General features: G+C 45.4%; 1 protein-coding gene across 1 annotated transcript in view; it reads left to right on the top strand.

Moving 5' to 3' along the window:
- Nucleotides 1-19,065, top strand: part of COP1 (COP1 E3 ubiquitin ligase) — a 530,087-nt gene that overhangs the window by 288,227 nt on the left and 222,795 nt on the right. The window contains exon 13 of the mRNA XM_082264749.1: nucleotides 13,552-13,660. Within this exon, the coding sequence (XP_082120875.1) occupies nucleotides 13,552-13,660 (109 nt within the window). The remainder of the gene's footprint in view (nucleotides 1-13,551; nucleotides 13,661-19,065) is intronic.

Raw genomic sequence — 19,065 nt, forward strand, 5'->3', positions numbered from 1 at the left:
TGGCTGACTAACTTTGACTGCAGTGGGAGCCAATGGCGCCGCTGCTGTCTCAGCCAATCAGGAGGCAGAGTCCCGGGATGGCCAAGGCATTCGTAGACATTGCTGGATAAAGATGGGCTCAGGTAAGTATTAGGAGTGCTGAGGGGTGCTGCTGCACGTAGAAGGCTTTTTATCTTAATGCAAAGAATACATTAAGATAAAATACCTTCTGACTTTACAACTCCTTTAAGCTTTTGATCTTCTAGAACACCTAGATCCTTCTCCATCATTGATTCCCCCCGGTTGTACTCCCCTAGTATGTAAGATGCATGCATATTCTAAGCCCTCAAGTGCATACCTTTTACATTTATCAATGTTAAACCTCATTTGACACATAGTTGCCCAATTAAACAGTGCACTGAGGTCAGCTCAAAAGTTGGAGACATTACTGGTAAGGACGTTATTCTACTGCATAGCTTGGCCTCATCTGCAAAGACTGAAATGAAAAAACGAGCTGCAAAGTAGGGATCGACCGATATTGTTTTTTCATTGCCGATACCAATATTTTGGTCATCGTGTATCGGTCTCGGCCGATATGGGCCTATATTTTCGTACATTTAATTTTTTTTTTTTTTTTATTATTTGATAGGTACTCTTGTGTAGGGATCTGGGGGTCTTAAAGACCCCAAACCCCTCCTCTGCACTTAAAAAAAGCATTCACAACGCCAAGTTTGGCTGTTTTGAATGCTGTAATTTTTTTGAATCTGGCGCCAGTACCCGGAAGGGATGTCATGACATCACTTGCGGGTTTTTGCATGGAGACCCGGCTTTGATCGGGTCTTCGGCGGCCATCCAGGCTGGTTGCTAGGGTCTCCCGGTGGGACGGGAGACCCGGGCGAGCCGTGGAAGGCGTTGGGAGGGGGGGGGCGTCCCCTCCCACTCGTATTGAAAGCCGAGCGGCTTCTCAGCCACATCGTTTGCATTACAAGACAGCCGACCGTCGACTATGGACGCCGGTACTGGGGTGATGCCTCTAGCTGCAGGCATCACTCCGGTACAAGCACTTTCCGAAATATCGGTAATATCGGCCACGTTGGTGGATATATTGGGGAAAGTGAATATCGGCCCTCGATATATCGGCTTTGCCGATAATCGGTCGATCTCTACTGCAAAACCAGTTCTGACGCCAGGAAAAAGCTGTAAAAACGTGCTTTTAGAAGCGTTTTGTATTGGTGTTCATGCACGTTTTATCCAAGTTTAGCAGTGTTTGGGTTTAGCAGCCTTTCCCTGCCCTCTTCTATTTTCCAACCTCAAATCCAGCTACTACAGCTTAAAAACATCTGACGTGGCCTAACGCTGTATGCGGCGTTAAACAGCCTTTAGCAGCATCAGGCGTTTTTACAGCTTAACGCTGCTGCTCCAGAACGCGCAGGCCCTGGAATTTTTTTACAGCTTAAAAAGCGCCTATGCCACTTACAGCTCCTAAAAGCCTGTGTGTGCATGAGGCCTTGGAATAACATGAAGGGGCGTTATTAAGCTTAAACAAAAAAAAAAAAAACGCCTGAGGCTCCTAAAAGCAGCTGTAAAAACGCCCTGTGTGCATGAGGCCTAACAAGTGGTGTGATGTTAACCAAGGAGTTCAGTCGGATAAAGTCAGGTGGAAGGAAAGCTTTTCCAAGACTTTTCTTATACAGGATTTCTTGGATTTGTGAAGGGTACAAGACCCTATACAATATGAAGCTATATTAAAATCTGTAGATGACATTGTGTTTGTACCTTTTTGCAAATGTAAAAGCTGTAAAAAAAAATTTGATCTGTTATTTTCATTGTATACAGACATCAATAAAACACGAGAGTAGTTTGTGACATCCAGTAGTGTATGGGTGTCGCACTGTGGCTGAGGACATTACAGTGTGCATGGGAACTATTGTTTAGCAGGACTTGACATTCTAACATCCTTGAGGAAGAGCAGATTGAAGATGCACTTTAGTGAGCTTGCTGTGTGATTGTGGGGGTACCCTGAATTTGAGGACTGGGTTGTAATGACACCTGTAGTTTGTGATTTCTTTCTTTCATCGACTGAAACATCGCTCCATAAATCATAACTAGCGGGTTTGATTTCCTCCTCCAGAAGTAGGAGTAGGCAGAACAAAAAACACCTGACTATGCCCATTGGCCGTCCTCAACTGATATATAACCCCCCCCCCCCCCTCTCTGCTCTAGGTAATCAGTTTTAATCTGGCTAGTCAGGGGTAAGGACCTAGGCTCCCAGCTGGGATCTCGTGTCCTAACAATTTTTTCCTTCCTTATATCTTTTTTGTTTTTGCTATTGGGAAATCTATGATCAACTGCCTGGCTGGGCGATGGGCTGAATAATCTAGATCCAGTGGTCCCCCTAGCCCAGCCAGCGAGCACATGCAGACCGCAGCTACGCGATAGGTCGGCCGTGACATAGCTTCACAGACAGAGGCTGGCCCGTGATTTAAACATCTCGCAGGATCGCATACAACCGGGCTTAGGTCTGAGTCGCAGCGGTCCCCTGACCGACCGCTCCCCTGCTTCGATTGCGAGGAGTTTCTTTCCAGAGTGTTACCCGCACCATGGGAAGGGTAAGTACAGTCACCCCTCTCCCCTTTTGGTGGTTTTCTTTGGGGTGGACTTGGGTAAACTCCAGGGACAGTCGGACCTGCCTGCAGGTTCCCCCCTCCCATCTTTAAATCCCTCACTAAGCTGGGCTTCCCCCACTCCCATTCCCCCATCTGGACCTAGAGTCTGGTGGGGGTCCCAGGGCAGAGAATGCAGCAGAGACCCCTGGAGTCTCCCCTGCTATCCCCAAGGTCCTGGGATAGTGTGTGCCCCACCCTGGTAGTCTGGAGGGGTCCCATTGTAGAGGACCCCTAGCTGCATGTCCTGCTGTTTGCAGTGTGGGTATAGTGCAGAGGGGTCCCAGTGCAGAGACTGGGGCAGAGTGCACAGTATAGTCTCCCCTAAACTTGTGTCCTACCTTCAGGGGTGGTCCCCTTGCAGAGGGTGCAGGAAAGATCCTTGCAGCATGCTTTAGTGTTTGTAGCTGATGGTGGCCATTTTCCCATAGTCTGGCTGGTCTCCGGTTGGCGGCCCTGTTTGTGTAGTTGGATGATGTCACGGGGCCCATTTTCCCTTAGTCTGGGAGAAGCTGGAAACAACTGAAGCCTTGTGGGGATACCGAAGCTCTAACTCTGCCTCCTCTGCCTCCTCTTCTTCCTCCTCTGCCTCCTCTTCTTCCTCCTCTGCCTCCTCTTCTTCCTTCTCCTCCTCCTCTGCCTCCTCAGTGTCGTCCTCCTCAGTGTCCTTTTCCTGTGCCCGGGACATATGAACAGGGATAGTGTCCATGATGATGCTGCGTTTGAATTCTCTGTGCTTCTCTGGTCGGTAGAGTGAGTCTTTGGGGGTCCCTGTTATCTCTTTCTCTGCTGATAGGTACCCTGAGCCTTGAGGGGATTCTTTGGTGGTGCCAAAAGATCTTTTTTGTTTTGCAAGGTCTTCCTTTTCTTATGGTGCCTCAGTCACATCTCCGTGACTGACCGCCTCATGGAGATGGCAGGTCCCTCGGAACCTCGGCTTCCCATGGTTGCACTGACTGCTGTGCTGCAGTCCTTCGTGTCCCGGGAGGAAGTGGCGTGTGGGCAAAGACCCAGGAGGAAGCGTCCCTGCCTTCCACTGCTCAGGCGATCTCATCTGATTCTGAGCCTGATGCTGCCGTGGATGCGGCCCATCCATAGTCGCAGCAGCGAATGAAAAAGCTCTGGTAAATGCATTTATCACTGCAGTGCGTGAGACTTTAAAAACGGAGGATGCGGCTGATGTAGCCACGGACGTGGCTGTGTCGTTTGGTATGCACAACTCGCATCGTACTCCAAAGGCGTTTCTTTATGTGCCTTATTTTGACAGGTTTTCCTGTAAGGAATGGCAACAACCAAAATTACCCTCTGTGGTGCCCCAATGTTTTGCTGTACTATACCCTTTTAAGTAGTCACTTTTAAAAAAGTGGGCTAGTCCACCAGTGGTGAACCCTTCTGTTTTTAGGTTGAATAAAGCCACTATGATCCCCGTAGAGGAATCCCCGTCCTTTAACCACTTAAGCCCCGGAGGATTTGGCTGCTAAACGACCAGAGGGTATTTTGCGATTCGGCACTGCGTGACTTTAACGGACAATTGCGCGGTCGTGCGACGCTGTACCTAAACGAATTTGGCGTCCTTTTTTTCCCACAAACAGAGCTTTCTTTTGGCGGTATTTGATCACCTGTGCGATTTTTTGATCACGCGCTATAAACAAAAAAATAGCGTCAATTTTGCAAAAATAGCAATATTTTTCCCTTTTTTTTATATGAAATTCCCCCCCAAAAAAATGTAAAAATCAAAATTTTTTAATATTTTCGGCCAATTTGTTTTATGCTACCTATGTTTGGTAAAAAAAAATCGCAAAAAGCGTATTTTGATTGGTTTGCGCAAAAGTTATTGCGTTTACTAACAAAGGGAAAGATTTTTGTCATTTTTGTTGTTTTTTTTTTTAACGCGTAATGGCGGCGATCTGCGATTTTTTTTTGCGGTACTGCGACATTGCGGCGGACAGATCGGACCCTTGACTGACATTTTTGACACTTTTGGGGTTACCAGTGACACTTCTACAGTAATCAGTGCTATATATATGCACTGTTACTGTAAAAATACACTGGTAGTGAAGGGGTTAACTTTATTTGAGAGGGAGGGGCTGTGTGTGTCCTTAGGGGCGTGATTCTAACTGTGATTGGCTGTGGCTTCAACTGTATGCAGAGTGATCAATGGATCTACATAGTAGATCCATGTGATCATCTCTCATACAGAGAGGAGAATGACAGGCAGCTTGTTTACACAAGCTGCCTGACATTCTCCCTCTCCCCCGCCGATCGCAGAGTGGCCGGCGGCGATCGGGTCCGCCGGTCACACGCGCGGGGGGGTCCGTGACCACGCGGGAGCGGGAGCGCGCCTCCGGCGGCGCGCGCTCGCTCCCTAAACCCTCACAGGCGAGCGACGTAGACCTACGTCACTTTGCCTGTGAGGGGCTGACCGCCGCCGTAGATAGTCGTGCGGCGGTCGGCAAGTGGTTAAGGACCCGGCTGACAAGAAAGCGAAGGCTGTGGCACACAGCATGTTTACTATGGCTGGTTCGGCATTGTGGCCAGTCTTTGCCTCAGCCCTGGTGTCTCCGACTCTAACTGAATGGGCCAAGCTTTCGCGCCAGGGCCTGGAAGGTGAGCAGGTCCCCACTGCTTATGTTGATTTAGCAGACCAGTTGCACCATGGGCTGCAGTTTATTTGTGATGCAGCTTTGGATACAGCGCCTGTGCTGTTCAAACTTTCTGTTTGTTTGGTGATTAGGCACGTACTGTGGTTTAAGAATTGGTCTGCAGACCAAGCCTCTAAAGCCCCGTACACACGTACCGGTTGTCGGCCGTAAATATTCGGCCGACGATCGATCGGCCGATTGTAGGCTTGTTAGTATGATGCTTCCGACAGCGCATTTTCGGCCGAACAGAATCTGTCGTGCAGGCATTAAAATTTTTGTTGTTGTTGGCCAACACCAGAACGGCCGATTGTTCACCAGTCAGTACAGATTTCGGCCGACAGACAGCAGATTTGCAAGACTGGGCATGCTCAGAAAAGAAAAAAGACAAGGAAAGTTAACCATCACATGACATCACTTCTGCAGTCGGCTGTTGTTGGCCGACAAAATTCGTGTGCAGTCTTTTGCAGTTTTCAACAGACACGACAGCCCTGGACAAAAGACGGCCGATCGTTCAATAAGGGGATCACTGGGGGGGGGGAAAGAGTACCTTCCTGCCACAGTCAAGGAAAGGGAAGGAGCCTCGCCCCAGACGGGGGCTCTCCTCTGCCCATAGAAAAAAGTTGTGCTTCTGGGATGGAGAATAAGGGAGAGATCTTTTACATTTTTCCCGGGAGGTTCCAAGCATTCTTGGTCCTGTAAGCCTAGAGCTAGCTTCCCCGTACCAGCAGACAAGATTCCTTCAGCATGAAGGTCTGCCCTCACCCCTCATTATTGGGGTGGGGGGACATCTTTGCTGGTTTTCAGTCCCGTGGACTTCTTTGGTGAGTGTGAAGGAGATCCGCAAAATGTTTCTTTTGGGGGTACCCAGAAAGGGGAACAAAGCTTGTCCTTTTCAGATTTTTTTTAGGTCCTTAGTTCCCTTGCGAGGATTTAATTCCTGCAGAGGTTCAGGTGATGACTACCTAAGGTCCCCCCTATCCCTATCCAGGGAATAGCTTTACCTAGGTCTGATTCAATTTCTGACCAGGGTGGTCCTTCCTCCGCACAAACTTCAGGGATCACAGGCCGTGATTCACCGGCTGCTGTCACACAGATAGTTCTCTTCCCTATTTTGCATACAGGTTCTGAGTCTGGTGGTATCCACCTTCAAGACAGTTATATTTGCACAGTCTTACATGCAGCTCCCTTAGCAGGTTCAGCTCCACAGGAGGATGCCGAAGTTTGTGACGAGGTCACGCGTTTCGGCAGACGCTGCAGGTGTCCAAGGGCCACGGTAAGGCCAGTATAATCCTCGGGTAAAGCTTCTGCAGATCCTGCGAGGTATCGAGAGCGAGGATCTTCCAATCATCTTGGTGGCTTTAAACGTCTCCTCCTCTTCCTCCTCTGCCTCCTCTTCTTCCTCCTCTGCCTCCTCTTCTTCTCAGACGACCAATTGTCCCAAGGGCTGCTTTACAGTCACTGTTTTGATTGGCTTAGCTATTGAAAGTTAGGTATGGAGGGATAGAGGTCTGACTGGATCAGTAATCCCTACTCTGGTAAAGGCGAGGAAGTAGTCTTCCAGCAAGATATACCATTGTATGTGGAAAGCATACATTTCTTGGTTTGAGTTGATTGGCGGTCATCCTCAATCCTTTTAATGTGGCTTGGATCTTAACCTTTCTTCAACAGGGTGTTGATCAGAAGTTGGCCTTGAGTACCATCAAGGACCAGGTGTCTGCCCTGGAAATCTTCTTTCAGCAACCCCCTAGCCACTCTCTTTAATTCATATCTTTATTCAGGGGGTTCGACATGTGGCTATACCTGTACGGTCTCTTTTGCCACCATGGGATTTAAATTTAGTACTTTCGGTTCTCCAGAAACCTCCATTTAAGAATATTCGGGAGATTGCCTAGCTTACGTTAACCCAGAAGATGACATTTTTGGTGCCTATTACCTCAGCCTGCAGGATATCTGTATTGGCGGCATTATCCTGTCGCAGTCCCTATTTAGTGGTCCATAGGGATGATAAAGTGGTTATTTGTCCCTCTCCATCATTACTGCCCAAAGTCGTCTCTGACTTCCATTTGAGTTAGGACATTGTGTTGCCTTCCTTGTGTCCCAAGCAACAAGAGTGTGCCCACTCTTATGCATTTACTCCTGCAGTATTTACTCAGGACTTCAAAGCCTAGCTCCCACTTTGTCTTCAGGCCCTGCAGTTCAGCTAACCCCCTCTGAAAAGCCTTCTGCATAAAGGTGCACGCCTACATCTACAAATGGAGGTATATTTGTGCATCAAGACTTTAGTAAATGCTACAGCTCAAATATCCCTGGGTATAGTTGCTGGCTGTTGGCTATTTTTTTGGGATTGCCCTATTAAATAAGCTCCATAGTGTTTAAAATAAACATGTTGATGGTACTTGCAATTTGCTTTAAAAAGAGTATGTACTCCTCCAAACAACCTTTTTATTTTTGAAGAAATCTCTCCTTGTTCCCTGCATCCTGGGCACAAGGAGCATGATGCATTCAGCTGGGTGCCACCAGCTCACAAAAGAATAGAGGATTGATGTGGAGAAGAGTAAAACCATATACAATGCGAGCATCGGATAACTCATTTGTCTGTTATAGAAGCTAAAATTTAGAAATGTTCCTTTTCCTCTGTGGCATTCTCCTTGACTTTGTACTTGTCTGGTTATAAAGCGCTGCCTGGAGTGAGATTTCTAGAATATTTTACGTTCCCAAATGTTTGACTTTCAAAGACTTAAGACCACATACCGAGGGTGATTTGAGGAGAGTTAATCAGAATGTGGAAACTGTTTTTTTTACAAGGGTCAAATATAAAAATAAATCAAATGCTTTTTAATTAAATTTCTATGGGGTTATTTCCAGTTATTTTATATAAAGCGTATCTAAACCCAAGATCAAAAATGTATCTAGTAATCCTGCAAAAAACACACTTCATGTACCTGGGTGACTGTGCTCACTCCTCCACTGTATTTCCGGAGGGGAGTCATGGTAGCCACCCAGGCTGGACTTCGAACATGGCTTCCTTTGTTCATCTCTAATGCATGGGGATAAGGGAGATCAATGGTTTACAAAGGAAATGTAAGGTGCTTTCTTTTTGTCTCTCAGGAAGTGACATAGACACTGGCAAGATCAACAGATATTTTCTCTACTTGCTGAACATGTTGTTTGCTGAAATAGAAAATGAGCTACCACCATATTTAAGGCCTGGGAAACTGCAATATATTATGTTTTTGTTCTTGGATTTAACCACTTGCCAACCCGTCGCAGTACATATACTGTGGCATGTTGGCTCATACAGGTGCAATTTACGTACCTGTACATTGCAGGTTTCTTCTAGGTCCACTCGCGCATTCACACACAGACCTGGAGGAAGACTGTGCTCTCATTTGTTGCAGCACTAGCCGATCAGCAGGTCCCGGCCAATGATTTATGGCTGACACCCCCCACTGGTTGGGTGAGCGAATGACAGACAGCAGTGATGTGCCGTTTCTTTTGCTTAGTTAAAACAGCACACTGTACACACAGTAAACATTGTTAGGGACACATTTAACTCCTTGAAAGCCCTACATGTTAACCCCTTCCCACCCAGTGTCAGTACAGTGACCGTGTATATTAGCACTGACCACAGTATTAAATTCCTGTCAATTATGCCGAGCATACAGTGCTCGGCATAATTGGAGTGCACCCCAACAGATTTGTCAGAAAACCTTTACTTTTCTTTCAGAAACAACATTTTCTATGGGACACTATACTACAAAATATTATTCCAAATGCAGGCCATTGATTGCAACCAAGATTTGTTAATTTGCACACAAAAAAATTATTTTTCCTAACAAATTCATTCAAGACCATGTTGCAAAGTTGAATACACCCCAATGAAAGTCTTGGGAGCAAAGCTACATTTTAGACAATAAAATCTTTATTCACAATAATTACACTACAGGTGAGTCAAATTACTCATTAAGCAGGTGTCCAGCAGACAGACAGACAGTTGATTATAAAAGGGCTTTACTTAACAAAGAATACCCCTTCCCATTTCATGCTGTCAGCAATGGCACCACATGCAAGAAAAATTTCACAAGGCCTGAGAAAAATTCTTTACACAAGAAAGGTGAAGGCTACAAGAAGATCAGCAAAGCTTTACTTATCAGTCCGAATACTGTAGCAAAAGTGATGCAAAGATAGAACTGTAGCCATCTCACAGAAACATCCAGGCCATCCACAGAAGTTAACATCTTGACAGGAGCATCTTCTGATGGGAAGGGTTGAAAAAATCGCCATGCAAGTTCACTGCAGTTAGCTAAAAATAAGTAGAAAGCCAAACTGGGGTGATTGTTACCTATTACACAATACAGCATACTAGAGGTGCACCGATCCGACTTTTCGTGTCCCAATACCGGTATCTGGCATTGTGTATCTGCCGATACCGATCCGGAGCTACACACATACACAATATGTATGCGGCTGCAGTACAGAGCAATGCCGCTGCTTCATGTGTACGGCTCCTCCATTCACAGGCGGAGTGCATCTGATATCACTCTGCCTGTGAGCCAGACCTATACAGGAAGTAGCGGCTCCTATACTACTACTTAGTGTTGCACGATTCTGGTTAAAATGAATAAAGATCATGATTCTCTGCGTAACATCATCTTTTACATTATAAAAAAAAATTGGAATAACTTTACTGTTTTTTTTTTTTTTTATTCATTAAAGTGTATTAATTGCGTTTCAAAGACTGCTGCGTAAATAGAGTGTGACATAAAATATTACAACAATCGCCATTTTATTCTGTAGGGTCTCTGCTAAAAAAAAAAATATATATATATATATATATATATATATATATATATAAATGTTTGGGGGTTCTAAGTACTTTTCTAGCAAAAAAACTGATATAACTTGCAAGCAACAAGTGTCAGAAAAAGGTTTAGTTCTTAAGAGGTTAAACTTCCCTCCTCCCGCAGACAGAAGGGAAAAATACATTGTATTTATTGTGTTTATACTTAACTGGGAGACTAATGTTGATAGGCATTTTTTTTTTTCCCTTGACAGCTGTTCTCTGCTCCCTCATAGCTATGTAAAGATTCAAGCAAATGTCATGTGCAGCTCTAATACTACTACACAAAGTAAGGGACGGCTGAGCCGGGACTCAGCAAAACCAGATCGGCCCGTGGATCGGTTAATTTTACCGATCCCACTATTGTGGCAGTATCGGCGCTGATATCCGATCCTAATATTGGATCGGTGCATCCCTACAGCATACTCTGCAGAGGAATGGCATGCATGGGTGTCATCCACCAAGGAAGCCTCTCCTAAAGCCCATGCACAAAAAAGCCGCCTAGAATTTGCCAGGGCCCATGCTGAAAAAAAAAAAAAAAGGCTACTGGGACTCTATTATCTTTTGTCTCATCACTCCAAAGTACAGTTTGTGGAACTGATGGCGTTAAAACTGTATGGCGTTGCAAAGGTGAGGAGTACAAAGTAAAATGCATGGAGCCTACAGTGAAACATGGTAGTGGCAGTGTCCTTCTGTGGGGCTGCTGGTGTCAGGGAGCTGCATTTCATTGATGGTATCATGAATTCACAGATGTACTGCTCTATATTAAGAGAAGGTGCTACCATCACTCCATGCCCTTGGTCATCGTGCACTTTTCCAACATGAAAATGATCAAAAACACATCTAAGGCCACTGTTGCATTTCTGAAGAAGAACCGGGTAAGAGATTCAGTGGCCAATTACTGTCTCCTGATCTGAACCCAGTTGAACACCTATGGGGAATTTTTTTTATTTTTATTTTTTGTTTGGTATGTTTTATAGAGAGAGAGTAGAAAATATTGGGGGTTCTAAATGTTGGGTTTTTTTTCCATTTATATCGCCAAAAAATAAAGAACCCAGTGGTGGTTAAATAGCACCAAATGAAGGCTCTATTTGTGTTTTAAAAATATGAATTTTGTTTTATGGATTAATTCTATATGAGTAAAAGATAACAATTGTAAGCACCTTTTTGGTAGTGTTATAACTGTCAATTCAGTCAATTTAAAGTCATGTATAAAAAAAAAAAAAAAAAAAAAGATTGTACAGTTGTGCTCATAAGTTTACATACCCTGGCAGAATTTATGATTTCTTGGCCATTTTTCAGAGAATATGAATGATAACACAAAAACCTTTCTTTACTCTTTTTAAATCATAATGACAACAGAAACTACCCAAATGACCCTGATCAAAAGTTTACATACCCTGGCGATTTCTGCCTGGTAACATGCATACACGTTGACACAAAGGGGTTTGAATGGCTATTAAAGGTAACCATCCTCACCTGTGATCTGTTTGCGTGTAATTAGTGTGTGTGTGTAAAAGGTCAATGAGTTTCTGCAATCCTGACAGACCCTTGCATCTTTCATCCAGTGCTGCACTAAAGTTTCTGGATTCTGAGTGATGGGGAAAGCAAAATAATTGTCAAAGGATCTGCGGGAAAAGGTAGTTGAACTGTATAAAACAGGAAAGGGATATAAAAAGTTATCCAAGGAATTGAGAATGCCAATCAGCAGTGTTCAAACTCTAATCAAGAAGTGGAAAACGAGGGGTTCTGTTGAAACCAAACCACGGTCAGGTAGACAAACTAAAATTTCAGCCACAACTAGCCAGGAAAATGGTTCTGGATGCAAAGAAAAACCCACAAATCACTTCAGGTGAAATACAGGACTCTCTGAAATCATGTGTTGTTTTTGCAAGATGCACAAAAAGGAGACTCATGAAGAAAAATGGGCTGCATAGTTAAGTCGCCAGAAGAAAGCCATTACTACGCAAATGCCACAAAGTATCCCCCTTACAATACGCCAAACAGCACAGAGACAAGTCACAAACCTTCTGCCACAAAGTCATTTGGACTGAGGAGACCAAAATTGAGCTTTTTGGCCACAACCATAAATGCTACAATTGGAGAGGAGTCAACAAGGCCTATGATGAAAGGTATACCATTCCTACTATGAAACACGGAGGTAGATCGCTGATGTTTTGGGGATGTGTGACCTGCGAAGGCACAGGAAATTTGGTCAGAATTGTTGGCAAGATGCAGTATGTTCTCAAAAAATACTGGAGGAAAATTTGCATTCATCAGCCCAGAAGCTGCGCATAGAACGTGCTTTGACATTCCAGCATGACAATAATCCTAAACACAAGGCCAAGTCGACCTGTCATTGGCTACAGCAGAATAAAGTGAAGGTGCTGGAGTGGCCATTTCAGTCTCCTGACCTCAATATAATTCAGCCACTCTGGGGAGATCTCCAACGTGCAGTTCATGCAAGACAGCCCAAGAATTTACAGGAACTGGAGGATTTTTGCCAGAAAGAATTGGCAGCTTTACCATCTGAGAAGATGAAGAGCCTCATCCACAAATACCACAAAAGACTTCAAGCTGTCATTGATGTTAAAGGGGGCTATACACGGTATTAAGAATTGGGGTATGTAAACTTTTGATCAGGATCATTTGGGTAGTTTCTGTTGTCATTATGATTTAAAAAGAGTAAACACAGTTGATTAATAATAAATGGCTTCAGCCAAACACTAACCATGAGTGAAAGAAAATGTTTTGTGTTATCTTTCATATTCTCTGAAAATTGGCCAAGAAATCATAAATTCTGCCAGGGTATGTAAACTTTTGATCACAACTGTATGTTTTTTTACTAGCGTTAATATTGAAGCAAAACTCTAGGGGGCTAATATTGGTTCAACATATAAAAAAGGCTTTCCTGTTCTAAATTTGGCCTTATGCTTGGCTTCATTCAGACCTTTTTTGGCACCTTCTCATGCTATATAACCTAATTTACTTTGTGATACAAGTGTGACGAGCCAGATTAGATGCTTTTCATGCGTTCTGTGTTTTTCAGCTTCCACATTTCTGAAAAAAAGCAATATTCTCTGATAAATTAATCCAGACATAATACAAGATACTCTGGTCATTAGGGAACGAGGCCGCTTACCTGCTTGCTTTTTAGGTTTCTTCCTTTCGAGAAAGCAATTATTTTACAATAAATTGAACCCCCTGACAGATTCAACTTAGAGATATTTTTCCACTCTTCAGTGTAGGTGATGTTGTCAGGTGTCTACATCTGTCCCATGCTGAAAGGGCCCGCAGCACGTTGAATGTATTAGGTGTTGAATCAACAAACCATCCCTATAGACCTTACACTGCAAAGTAGGAAGAATTTTCTGCTTCTATCACTTGTTCTTTTTTTTTGTTCACTTTCTTTTTTTTTTTTGTGCAGCTGTATAAGTTGGAGCAGTTACCACAAAAACCTCCTGGCAAGCAGCGATTATGAAGGGACTGTGATTCTGTGGGATGGCTTCACAGGGCAGAGATCCAAAGTTTACCAGGTAACAGTAAACACCTTTGTTTCGAACAACAGGAGCCAGTCTTTTTTTATAGTCTGTATTTGTACTGTGAGCAATAAACTGCAGGATGTCTGCAGCACTTATCCATATGAAAGTCATGCCACTGCAATTACATTCCTTCTTTAACTACTTCAGCCCCGGAAGATTTTACCCCCTTCCTGACCAGGCCCTATTTTGCAATTCGGCACTGCGTTATTTTAACAGACAATTGTGCGGTCATGCGACGCTGTACCCAAACAAAATTTACGTCCTTTTTTTTCCTACAAATAGAGCTTTCTTTTTGGTGCAATTTTTATTTTTTGCGCTATAAACAAAAGAGCGACAATTTTTGGGGGAAAAAAAAAATAAATATATATTATTTATTTATTTTTTTTTTGCAGGACTGCGACATTGCGGCGGACAGATCAGACTAGTGATCGACCGATATCAGTTTTATGTTGCAGATACCGATATTTTGGCCAATGCATGTCAGTATCGGCCGCCCCCCCCCCCCCCCCACTCCCTTGTAACAATATTTGATTGATAGCGGGAGCCATTGATGGAGGAAGACGGCGGCTAGAGTCGCTGCTCTCATGCAAAAACCCAGAAGTGATGTCATGAGTGACATCACTTCCGGGTACTGTCTGGCGCCAGATGTAAAAAAAATTACAGCATTCAAAACAGCCAAGCTTGGTGTTTTGAATGCTTTTAAGTGCAGATGAGGGGTTTGGGGTCTTTTAGACCCCCAGATCCTTCCACAAAAGTACCTGTCAAAAAACAAAAAAATGTACAAAAATATCGTCCGATACCGATATGCGTTGGCCAAAATATCGGTATCGGCAATGAAAAACTGATATCGGTCGATCACTAGTCCTCAGGCACCCCTCCCCCCCACATGGGTGAGGTCATGAGCTGGCTTTTGCCACGTTTTCCTAAGGCGGGCTTGTTGGAGTTACTGCTGATCGGGGGTTTTCCTGGTTCCCATGCTACCCTGGGGGTGGGTGACTAGGGCAGGGATGTCTTCTGGTTTCCCTGCTGCAGTTGTTGGGCTGAGGGAGCGGATGGGTTAGGTTGAGTTATTTTGTCGTCTCTATGTCCACCCAAAAGACCTGCATTTTTGACCTACATTGGGTCCAACTGATTCTGTTGTAAGTTTCCGGTCACCCTATTGAAGTATTTCACATTGTAAATGTACTTGTATCCTAATGTATTATGGAACTGTACCAATGCATATTTGTCATTTATGCTTGTGTTTAGCAGAACATGATTTCCTCCAAATTTGGTCCTGAGGAAGTTGCGCTATAAGCGAAACGCGCTGACCAATGGAGGTGGCCCAGTGTTAGACACCCCCTTGGGGTATTGGAACTAGGGATGCACCGAAATGAAATTCTTGGCCGAAGCCGAATAATAATGAAATGTTTGGCCGAAGGTCGAATACCGAACGCAGTGTTTCGCATTTTTTCCATTTATTTTGCCAATTTTTTGTCCTCTCGCTTGTCCTCTCATGTCTCTCTCTCTCTCTCTCTCTCTTGTCCTCTCATGTCTCTCTCTTGTCCTCTCATGTCTCTCTCCCTAAATGTTACTGTAGGGAATGGGATTCAGTGCACACTGCAGCCTTGTACCATAGGGTTAATGTTAGTGACACTGTAGGGATTGGGAAGGATGCTGGGAATGGAAATCAGGAAGCATGCAGGCAGCCTTGTAAATTTTAATTGCAGATACAGAGCACCGGGCAGGTCAGGGTTAATGTGGTAACATCAATTACTCAGTGACAGTCAGTCAGTCAGTGTCAGTGTGGACTCGATCAGATTATACCGTGACAGACAGTCTCTCATAGTGGTGGTAGTAGGAGGCTGGAGGTGGACTAGTAGGAGCCTGGAAAGGAGCACAGCCGCATACATACATTACTCACTCGTGCACTGCAGCCCGCCCCACACATTCAGTGAGTCTTACTCTCCTCCCTAGTTTTTTCAATGGCACATTCAGGAAGCCAATCACGCCGTGAGTAGCGGCACAGCGGAACCAATCAGGTGTGCAGGCACGCGTGATTGGTTCGCTGTGCAGCTAATCACGGCGTGATTGGCTTCCTGAATGTGCCATTGAAAAAACTAGGGAGGAGAGTAAGACTCACTGAATGTGTGGGGCGGGCTGCAGTGCACGAGTGAGTAATGTATGTATGCTCACCGCTGACGTGTCCCGGCTTCCCCTGCCTAACACGGAAGTCTGTGAGTCCTCCTGTCCTCCTCCGAGTCCCTTCCCCCTGTAAATATCGTGACCTCGGCGATATGAATATCGCCTACGGCCACAGAACGATAGTCGATATCATATCGACTATCGTTCAGCCCTATTGTTCGGCACAAAATTATTCGGCCTTTTGACTTATTCGGCCGAACACCGAAAGTGCTATTTTTTCTATTTTTGGCCGAATAATGTTCGGCCGCCGAATATTCGGTGCATCCCTAATTGGAACCCAGGATGCGCAAAACAAGGGAGGTGCTGTACTAGGGTCCCTATCTGTATTCACACCTTGTGTTTATGATTTTAATGTGTCTTTTTCTTTTGTGTATATTAGGATGTTTGCAAGACATCCAATGTTTTTTACAATATGTATGAATACAATTTACTACAATATTTTTATTGAACTATATTGAGTTGGTCTCATGCTATTGCCAGTAAAGTCCATATTTGTGGGTGGCACAGTGGTGTAGTGGTTAGCACTTTTGCCTAGCGGAAAACAGGTCACTTGTTCAAATCCCAACCAGGACACTACCTGCCTGGAGTTTGCAGGTTCTCCCTGTGCCTGCGTGGGTTTCCTCCCACACTCCAAAGACATGCTGGTAGGTTAATTGGATCTGGTCTCATGTGGCCCTACTTATGTGTATGAATGTGCATTAGGGACCATAGATTGTAAACTCCTTGAGGGCAGAGACTGATGTGACTGTACAATGTATATGTAAAGCGCTGCGTAAATTGACAGCGCTATAGAAGTACCTGAAATAAAAAAAATATATTTCTCTATCGCTCATTGACAGACGTAGTCCTCGGTGATACAGCACCTTCGGGTTATGTTGCCTCCACAGGAGTAGGACTAGACAGGAAATGAAAAATGCTCTGGCCACACCCCAGGGGCAGTCCCCGAGGGTATATCCTCTCTCTCTCTGCCACAGCAAATCAGTTTTTTTCTGTCTAGTCAGGAGTAAGGACCTAGATACCTTGCTGGGATCTTCGGTCCTGGCAGGATTTTTTTCTTAGAAAATAATTTTTTAAGACAGCTTTTTTTCTCCAGTGTTCCTGTGAGATCTTCAAGCAAAGCTGAACTGGGCGACGGGCGGGATGTTGAGATCCAGTGGTCACCCCAGTTCAGCCTACGAGCGCGTGCAGGCCATAGCTCCGCGCTGGGTCGGCCGCGACATAGTCCCACTGGACGGGGACTGACCCTGCGAGTTAAACATCTCGCTGAAACGCCAAAGACCATGAGTCACGGCGCCCGTATTGGTCGACAGCCCTCCTACCTCGGTGGAGAGGGGTACTGTCAGGAGTTGGCGCCCGCCTGGTTCTGGTATGGTGAGTAGTATGTTCCCCCTTTCCCCCTGACGGGTCTTGTGGTGAACGCGGGCCCCTCTCTGTAATGATAAGGATGGGTTCCCCTCTATCCTACAACATGTCACAGATCCCCCTAATTGAGTGTGATTTTTGTGTACAAGAAGCCAGGAGGCTTGGTTTGGGAGCTGACAATCTAATTGTAAAAATGTGTAAATGATTGTAGTCAGTGGCAGTACTAGAACTTTACTGTGATAGTATAAGGTATCCTACCTGTCAGAAGCCACAGGGCGATGTCTATACATGTATACTGCATTCCAGATCATTCCTCCAGCTAAGCAGATGCCTCCCGACGGCCACGGCCCGCCAGGGTCCAGTACCGCCGACCACGCTGACCACCATGAGGGTGAAGGGTTGTGAGGCCGAGATCCTTCTGCAGACATGTAGATCGCACGAGGCCGCCATTTTGGTGTAGCCTCGTGTCTCCAGCATGGGGGCGGCCATGTTTGAGGTGACTCAAACACCTCATGGAGCCAGGGGGAGGAGCCGGCAGGCGTGTTAAGGGGCGGAGCCGCCTCTTTTACCCAGGAAATAGGGCCAAAGACTTCCTGTCTGTAACAAGACAAGCACTGAGCAAGCTGATGAAAACTTCTGTGCATCAGGGATGAGCCTTGGGGTCTGTCTCTCTCTCTGTGGGGTCCAAAAAGGCAGGTAACACTGAGGGGCGCTGTTGCGACTGGGGGACACAAAAAAAAAAAAAAGTTTTTTTTTACTTTGTCATTTTTTGTCGCTGGCAAGTGTCTTGTATAATCATTGACCCTGCCGCATAGGTATCCCCACCTGATCCCCTCAAGGTGGCCGCAGGACCCTCCAGTACCCCACTTGTTTTTAATGCATTATCGGCAGTTTTGGAGTCTTTGGTATCCCGGGTGGAGGTGGCCTGTCAGGGACGGGGATCAAGAAGCGACCCCCGCCTACCCCTATTGTTTATCAGATACTTCAGATACGGATTCGGAACTGGTCAATGCAGTTGCAGGTCCCTCTTAGGGGGCTGTTGTCTCAGGTAATATCTCCTCAGCAGTGAGGAGCACGTTTCTGCCTCCGCCATAGCACAAGAGTGGTGGATGCACTAGTTGTGTCCTTCCGGGAAACCTTTAGTCTTGAGGTTACACCGGCAGAGGTAGCTGAAACTGAGATTCCTTTTTTGGTACTTGTTAGCCTACCAAAAGGGCGAAGGATTTTCCTTTACCCAAATGGGGTCGTTTAGAAACGAACCCCTGTTATTTCCAAACGCATGGCTAGGTGCTATCCGTTTGAGGAATTCCTCTTTATAGGATAGACGGTACCACCTGCTGTCTTGCCACAGACTGTTAGGATAAAAAGACCTCGTAACTAACGAGGACCTTCCTTTTCTGCTCCTATAGAGTTGTTCGTTCCGCGAGGGCGGGCGATAAGGCGAAACCCTCCAAAGCCCCTTTAGAGGGGTTTCAAAGGGCGCTGGTCGGGTAAACAAAGAGTCCGGCTCAGCCAAGCCTGAAGAATATAGCCTGATGCGCCCCTACCCATCTCTGGGGTGGGGGGGGGATGCCTTCACCGGTTTCTGGAGGACACAGGATCGAGTTTCGATCACTTCCACCGGTGCGATTCTTCCCTTCTAACATTGAACGGTTTCAGGGGTTCTATTCGAACCTATTCACAATGCCCAGGAAAGAGGGCAAGGTGCGTCCAAATCTGGACTTGGGAAGAAATAGAGTCCATCCGTACAGTGGTGGCCTCCCTGCATCAAAGAGATTTCCTGGCGTCCATAGACATATAGGATGCCTATCTTTATATCCCCATCATCGCAGGACATCAGCGTTTTTTCGCTT

Source organism: Pelophylax lessonae (genome assembly GCF_965119305.1).
Source record: "Pelophylax lessonae genome assembly, chromosome: 8".
In the NCBI taxonomy this organism is placed as follows: Eukaryota; Metazoa; Chordata; class Amphibia; order Anura; family Ranidae; genus Pelophylax; species Pelophylax lessonae.